Here is an 8,084-nt window from a genome sequence, read left to right as displayed (position 1 = left end):
GTACTGCTTGATGGCTTTCAATTGAATGTTACTCACCTGCAGAGTGGGTAATTCGTCCACAGAGTTAAAGTGGGATCCACAGCTTAATAGCTCCAACGTAAAGTTTATCGTCACACGCCAGTTTCATCCTCACACTGAAAGCTAGCAACTAAATGAATGTACCGCTCAATAGCTCTCATTTAAATGGCCACACACTTACATTTCACCTTAAAAGTTAGAACCACCTTGAACTGCTTGCATGATGGTGCCACGTGAAAGAACTGCTCAATAACTACCATTTAAATGGTCACACACCTAAGTTTCATCAACAAACTTAAAAGCTAGAACCACCTTGAACTGCTTACATGATGATATTACATGAAAGCACCACTCCATAGCTTTCATTTGAATGGTCTGACTCTCACTGAGAACCAGCATTTCATTGACTGACTTTTAATTCAGAACAAGGTAAATGTTTGACTTGAGTGCTGAGCTTCAAGTTACCTAATTGTCTTTATCTAAACCATTTTGATTTATCAAACAAGAGACAAAGAAAGTTCATTCAATCACTAGCTGAGTTTGTTCTTGGTAGTCCCAATTAAGTTCAACTCCTCAGCCCTGCAGGAGGCTTGGTGGCCTCATGGTTAGTAAGCTTGTCTCCAGATCAAGCGGTCTGGGCTCGAGCCCTGCCCAGGGACATTGCGCTGTGCTCTTGGGTAAGACACTTAAGTCTCGTGGTGCCTCTTTCCACCAAGGTGTATAAATGGCTACTGGTGAACATAATGCTGGGGGTAACCCTGCGATGGACAAGGATCCCATCCAGGAGGGAGTAGAAATACTCGTAGTCGCTTCATGCTACAGAAACCAGGATAAGCTCTGGCCTGGTGGGCCACTTGGTCCATATGCAGACTTTACCCTCTGCCCTGTGATCTGAAGACTCAAAATATGCATGCATCCTCTAGCTACCGGCTGTTGAAATTCCTGTGTCAATTGAAAAAAGCATGATTTGTCTCACATAAATGACCCACAAACTTGTAGCTTTCAAGGAGCTACGTCACGGTTTGGGCATATTGAAAAGTTTAGCCTCAATTTTTCAAATTCGTCGTTTTTAATCTGTGTTGATAATCTCCATCCTTTGCCATCCTTGTTGCTTCATGGTTTTTCATTATCTCTTTGGTGTTTTTCTATCTTCTTAAACTGTTATTTTCAGGTTTCCTACCATTTAAAGGTAATTTTGCATGTGGCCAAAATAACTCAAAATACTGTGACTGAGCTCCTTTAAACCTGACCTGTATATCAATAACTTTCTCTATTTACCTTTTACATTGAAAACACTGCATTGTAATGATATCAATTACAACACAAGTTCTGAAGATGTATTAAAATCTATTTTCACAACATTTTATACTGACCAGTGGTATATTTTTATTGACTATTATGGTCATACTCTGAATCAACCCTGCTGTGGAGAGTGGCCGTGCAAAAAGGTATTTTACAAAATGAAGCAAACTCAGTACCACAGATTTTGTTTGGGATTTTGGGGTTTTGCTGGTTGTAGATTACACCATCACCCACAAAGATAAAAACTCTTACTAGATCTTTCACCTGTCTTTGGAAAAGCAAGCAGCCGAAGCTTACAGACTCTTAGAGAAGACAGTTAAAAAATAATTTGATTACCCCGTGGTCTTGATTAGATAAGAACTAGGACAACACTCTTAGTGGAACAGCTTGACTTTTAGATTTGCAAATTTCTGATGTTCTTAGTTCCAGGGTGTTAACAGTACATTTGTGGTGAGCAAAAAGCACTGCTTCCAGTGAGGTAGCCGACAAGTAAGTCTCTTGTTTGGTCACCAGTTCATTTCTTCCAGCTTTGAGTTGTGTTAAACCCCAAACAACAGTCTGCTTGCAGTATGTGGGCCTGATAGTAGGATCATTCAAGAAAACTGCACAATATTTGTTTATGAGTATTATAGAGGGCCACAAGTTTATTACCTTTGGCAATAAAGTCTTGACTTACTGGCCGACAGACCGACTTACTAACACCAACTTGTTACTGTATTCACCTACATTCTGTCACTCTATCCAACATGGCTGGCAAGTAGCACATATTATTTAACCCTTCTCTCCCTAAGAGTACCATTTGGCACACAATGTCATAACTTTGAGAATTTTTGAGAGATTTCTGTGAATTTTGCCACAAAAATTGTCTTGTAAAGATCTGTTCAATGAAAACATAAAATTGTGAACCCTCCTATCTAAGACATGATTGACCACCCCCACAAGTTCCCAATTTCTTTTTAAGATGCACATGGAATGCAAAACTTGTTTCAAATCAAGCTACATACTAAGACCTGCTAAATGAGGTATAGTTCAGGGGTATATTTATGATATTTGAGTTGATACATGTTGGACGTTTTTCAGTTTCACAGTTTAAAGCAATTTCTCTCAAAATGACTACCTCCTTCATAGCTGCAGTGCTGATGTCAGTTCTTAAATAAGCTGCTCAGTGGCTTTCAAATGGTATGTTGTACACAGCCAGAGATTCTTTATTTGCTAATTTGGGAAAAACTGCTGTTTGCCTTAGGGGTTAAAGGGTTAAGACACCGTGTCAACATCAATGTTGACAGAGTTGCACAAAGATACATATTTGAAACCATTATTTCTAGACAAATCTTAAATCTGGACCTGGTATGACTGTGACTTGCACTAACAAAACAATTTTATCCAAACCAAGATTGTCTTGTGCATTATTGTAGTCCATGCTTTTTTCCGAACAAGTAAGCTGTTTTGGTTAAAAATGTTCAATGACACTTTTACAATATTATTGTGAATAGATATCATAAAAAATTATGGTCTAAAACAAATGAAAAAGCACAAAATGCAATTGAAGTACACAGGTTTTATTTGCATGGAAATGTTATATTCAATGTTGGTTGTAGTTACATTCTTTTAACTTTCACTTTTGCCACTAGATCATTCTTAACTGGATTGACTTAAATTATGTAAGTCAATGGTAAAACAAATTGATCAACAGACTGGGGACGAGACTGCTTTCAGTCTATTAACTATATTCCTTCTTACTTTCAAAGTCCAGCTTTGCATTTAATGTACCTGTACATTTAGCAAGTCTAATCAGTCTTCTTTATGCACTGCAATATTGCATATCTAATGTTTCAGTTAATTTTACATCTTTACACTTGGGGTAGCTTCTAAGCTTAAGTCTGCATACAAGCCAAGTGGCTGAGTTTGTCTCTGGTTTCTGTAGCATGAAGAAATTAGGAGTACAGCTGTAGTTCTACCCCCAGATGGAATGCTCGTCCATCACAGGGTTACCCCCAGCATAAATTTGCCTGTTCCCATTTTAACACCTGGGTCGAGATGGGCACTGTGAGAGTAAAGTGTGCTGCCCAAGAACACAACACAATGTCCCCAGCCGGGAATGGAGTGCACTAACCATGAGGCACCATGCCTCCATTTGGGACAGGTTCTACACTTACTTAAAAATAACATTCAAAAATCACTTTCTTGACTGATTTTAAATGTTAATAAGGGTTTAGAATAATCAGACTACTAGCTTGTCTGACTCCTTATATTTCTAACTTTCAACTTTTAAATTAATTAACAAATCAAGTCCTTTTTCTGTCCACTTCCACATCTCCTCCATAGAACAGACTTGACGGCGCAGTGTAATGGTTTGTGCCTCTTGTTAAGATACCCTGGATAAATTAAACAAAGAGTTGAAGATGAGTGTAAAGGAAGAAAATGGCAAGGAGAACTTTACCCTTGACTGTTAATAACAACTAAGCTGCATACTTTGAGGCCAGGCTACACAACAGTGTTGGCTGAGTTTATGCTGGATCAGTTCTAAACGGATCCAGACCTAGACCAAGAAAGATTCATGTCTTTAGCACATGAGTAACTGATAGAAATTAAGTGCTGATTTGTTCACGTTCAAGTCTGGTAGTGGAATGCTAGCAGATTGCAGGCCCCATGTAAACATGTTCCAGAGTAAACATACAAGATCTGGTTCAGTCTCAAACTGGATCTATTTGGGACTACTTCCATGTGGGCTTCAGCCTTTGAGAGTCAAGTTCTGTTGAACAATAATTGCTGGCCTTATGAGCTTGTGACTAAAAAGGTTGGCTTCACAATCTAGAGATAATAATATATGCAGAGTTCATGTTGCTCTCATGTGCTCACCCTTCTTTGTTGTTCCTGTCTCCATTGCCATTGAGAGGCTGAAGTGGGCTCGTTCACAGGGTAGATGATCTGCAACTGGGGACAAGATGAATGCAGAGGTGGATCAGAGTGGCGTCGGAGCCTTTTTGTCTCCTCTCGGCTCTCATTTAATTGACTCTTGTAAATCTCAACCTTGGCAAATCAATAAGCAAAAAGAATATATTAAATTACAGATAATTTTACCTTTAACATCCATATGGATTAGCCACTAAGACAAAGATCACAGGCTAACCAACGAAATTATGGCTGGCTCAGTGTTGTGCTTGGGGTAAAATGATAAATTTGAGACCGCAAGACAGAACGCAAAACTCAAAGAAGGAGTGGTGACAACAAATCAAGACAGCGAGACCTGTAAAATTCAACTAACATTCTGCAGGCATCTTTTTGAGGGACTTAATTTGCTGCCCCTAGAACTTTACAAAATTCCAACAGTACTAAATTTGAATTAAATACCTCTTGTGTCAAAGTAGCAATGACCTCTTGAGCATCAGCAAGCTGCTGTTGAAGGTAATCTTTCTCACTTTGTGCTCGTTCACGGTCTCTCCTCTCAATTGAGAAATCTTCCTTGTACACTTGTATCTACACAACCACAGTTTAAAATCTGCTTAGTATTACCAATAATAGTCACACATAGTAGGTTATTATAAATAACACTGACTTTGTTCGGTTTGAGATGTCAGTGTTTTTTATTTGTCCTAGAATGATAAGGTAGCTAGATACTTGCAGTCTTCCAGTATGAAAGGAGGCCGAAATTTTTAGTCAGAAAAAGGGACAAGGTAATTAGTTACGGGCAGTTGTGTTATTATAGGCTCATCATACGAACTTCGAAAACAAAAAGGTTAATGGCCATAGGATCATATTGTTGAAGCAATGAACCATTGTTAAATAATCAGAACCATATGGTGATGTTTTTTAACATACCTGTTGTTTAAATACTTCATAATCATCCACATCTAATAATGATGAGCTGCTTGTAGAATCACCATGTCTTTGGTACAGCTCGTTCAGTGTGGTCGCAAGCCTAGTAACCTCAGATCCTAGGGCAAGTACTTGTGTTTCTGAATCTGCAAGCTTTTCCTTAGTTAAGTCCAGTTCTTCCTGAAGAAGTTGACATTCAGTTTCATGTTTTATCTTTAGAGTGTCATAATCTTCTTTCCACTTTTTGTTGACCTCCATAACCTTCAGAACCAAAATTAATACATTTAGGTTCACAGTCGATTTAGCACTTAGTCATGCATTTAAAATCACTACTTCTACCAGAACTTTCTAGGGAAACATGTTGAAGAAGTAAACGAGTAGTAAATGAAGGATTTTCATGAGGAGAAATACCTGATAGGTGTAATAAAGTGTTACTTGAGACTGAATCTTTCTTTAGCTAATCATGCAAGCTTGGGCAAGTAACAGTTCTGCATACTCAGCATAATGATTGTTGTGGTTATTGATATTCAAATTGCAGTCAAGAATGCCAAAACTTTGTAATATTCTATTCACAACCACCAAATCGCATGCATCACTAAATAGATTTTCAACATAAGAGGGAAGATTCTAGTTTAAAATTCCATAAAATAGGGGTGGGGGAATTCTGTAAGAACTTGTACTAATTTTGGCCCTGACAGACATGATAAACAAGGTCCCAAAAATAGTGTGCACACTTGTTTAGTACACTGTTGGATTTTACCAGTAATGTGAAAACTGCAAAATGCTGTCGTGGTCTTGTCATGCCAGGCTGTTCCCTATGCAGTCATCCTAATTTAAACGTCACGCTATGTTTACAAAATGGTGCCAATTATCCAATGGAACCCTTTTAATCTGACTTCTAGTGAGGCAGTCCATAACCTCTGCTCTCAAACCGGTTGCAATACTAAACTGGTCGTATTAGGCGCGTATTTAATGATGGATCCAGTGCAATCTTATAAGGGTAACCAGTCATTTAGCCCCCACGATTAGCCCCTAACCGTTTAAAGAAGTCGAAAACACTCTGTCTGCCTATTTTAAGCATGAATATGAGGGCTAACTAATCGACTTCTGATTGGGGCTAAACGGCTAGAGACTAATCGACTTGGGGGTAACCCTTAAACATGGCAACCATGTGGTAAATAATGATTAAAGAAAGATTAAAGATTAAAAGATACAAAATTGTTTGACTTGATTTGATCAACGATTATTCTAACTTCTAACCTGACATCTAAAATTCTTTAGAAAGGATACAATCACGTACAAGTACATCAAAGATTTTTTAAGAATCTGCTCATTGACAGAAAGTGAAAAGACAACGAAATGCAAGCAATTTATCCAAACTTTGGTTTCCGTAAACAGTTACGAACAACCGTCACGCAAGAAATTTATGTGGGGCAATACGAAAAAGTTTTTAAAGTTTTGTGTTACCTCATTCAGTTGCCACTCTAAACATTCTCCGCCACCTTCACCGGCAGGTCTTGAAATGTCCCTTGGAAGTGACTGCTCCTGAGAAATGATTGACAATTTTCTATCAACATAACGTTTACCCAAACATTGCCTGCGATTCAGCAACCATTTTGGATTTTTTCTCGTCTGTTGTTTCACACCTAGATGTCACACCTTGTCGAGAAAATTCGAAAACTTAATCTGCTTTTGTAGATTAGATAAGCTTCCTGTAGCAGTGACCGAAAAAAGTTTAACTTATGCTTTCTATCCCATGAAGATGAAATGCGTCGAGTCTTTTCACAACGAAATGTCAACAATGAAAACGGTTGAAAACGTTTATTACCACAACAAGAAACACGTTGAAACCCGTCCTTGCTACATTAAACTAACGACAAAAAACCGTTGAAATAAATTTTGAAGCGCTCATTTAAATTATATTTTCAGACGAGGATACCTGACTGAGGGATAACCGGCAAGGAGGTTACGCAATGTTAATACAATATACATGTAATGGCGCGAATGCTCTCCGAACTCCGAAAGATCCATCTTGTTCTTTGTCCATAGCGTTGTATTTGTAGCGGCATTTATGGATAACATGACTTCATACCTCTTCATCTCTTTTCCTCGATTTTTCCGCTTCTCTTAAGAGTTTTCTTATTCGTGCCTGCTCTTTTTGTAATCTTAAAAGCAGCGACCGTTTCTCTCCTAAAGTCTTGACAAGCGAGCGCTGAAGTTCCAAGCAGTTCTCGCATCGATATTTATCCGCGACGTTTGTCATTTCGGCAGTTATTCTCGACGAACTTGATTTTCTGACTCGGCTAGCAATCTGAGAAAGACTGCTTTATGTGTCCATTATAAAATACATGAGAAAATACAATTATTAAAATTTCCCTTCGAGTAACGACCAAAATTAGACAGAGGGACAGATACCGAAAGATCTGGATGAATCCACATGACGTCATCTTTACGTCACAATGTCTGAACGTGACCAAGCATATTGTTCATGATCATAAACGAAGTTAGCAGGCGAAACAAATCCTCTAAGATTTTGACTTTTTTCAATTATATTTTAGTAACATTTAGTAATATATCACTCGGTTATAAATAATTTCAATAAATCGACGAATAGATGAAGTTAGTCTTCGTAAAATCACGTAAAATCCAGCGCTGCGCTGCGCTTGCTTCTGATATGATAATATACCAAAATATCAACAGCCCAGTCATTCATACGCATCAAACTGCAATATGCTTGGAACGAAATTGCGATACCCCGTCTCAGTGGTGTCGCAACTGAGTACCAGCGCAATTTCGCAACGGCATAAGCTGTGTGAAAGCACGTTGAAGCCCAAACAAAACAAATGTCGGCCCCGACCATCCGCCCGGTGACCTTGTGTGATCGAAGATCACGTAAGTTGTAAAGCAACATAAATGGTCACGTAATTTTTTCGGGGTGATCAGCGTGA

The 8,084-nt window shown here is 38.5% G+C and overlaps 1 protein-coding gene across 1 annotated transcript; it reads right to left on the bottom strand.

The window, feature by feature from the left end:
* Nucleotides 1–2,863: 2,863 nt before the first annotated feature.
* Nucleotides 2,864–7,576, bottom strand: LOC110055111 (uncharacterized). Its single transcript, XM_089288954.1, has 6 exons — nt 7,229–7,576; nt 6,604–6,681; nt 5,140–5,397; nt 4,672–4,797; nt 4,180–4,350; nt 2,864–3,695 (listed from the first exon to the last, which is right to left on the bottom strand). Exons 1-6 carry the CDS (start codon nt 7,397–7,399, stop codon nt 3,606–3,608), a joined length of 894 nt encoding a protein of 297 aa, XP_089145080.1. The 5' UTR covers nt 7,400–7,576; the 3' UTR covers nt 2,864–3,605.
* Between the last annotated feature and the right edge of the window lie 508 nt (nt 7,577–8,084).

Source organism: Orbicella faveolata, unplaced genomic scaffold, assembly GCF_042242905.1.
Source record: "Orbicella faveolata isolate gen_17 unplaced genomic scaffold, um_ofav_v1 contig_2, whole genome shotgun sequence".
In the NCBI taxonomy this organism is placed as follows: domain Eukaryota; kingdom Metazoa; phylum Cnidaria; class Anthozoa; order Scleractinia; family Merulinidae; genus Orbicella; species Orbicella faveolata.
This window is presented reverse-complemented; position numbering and strand designations above follow the sequence as displayed.

Bases quoted from the DNA above. Each gene is read 5' to 3' on its own strand.
- LOC110055111 (XM_089288954.1), bottom strand. From the start codon at position 7,399: ATGACAAACGTCGCGGATAAATATCGATGCGAGAACTGCTTGGAACTT. The intron at 6,682-7,228 runs GTATGAAGTCAT...ATCATTTCTCAG, and splicing joins CGAGGAAAAGAGATGAAGAG to GAGCAGTCACTTCCAAGGGA. The intron at 5,398-6,603 runs GTAACACAAAAC...TTGGTTCTGAAG, and splicing joins TAGAGTGGCAACTGAATGAG to GTTATGGAGGTCAACAAAAA.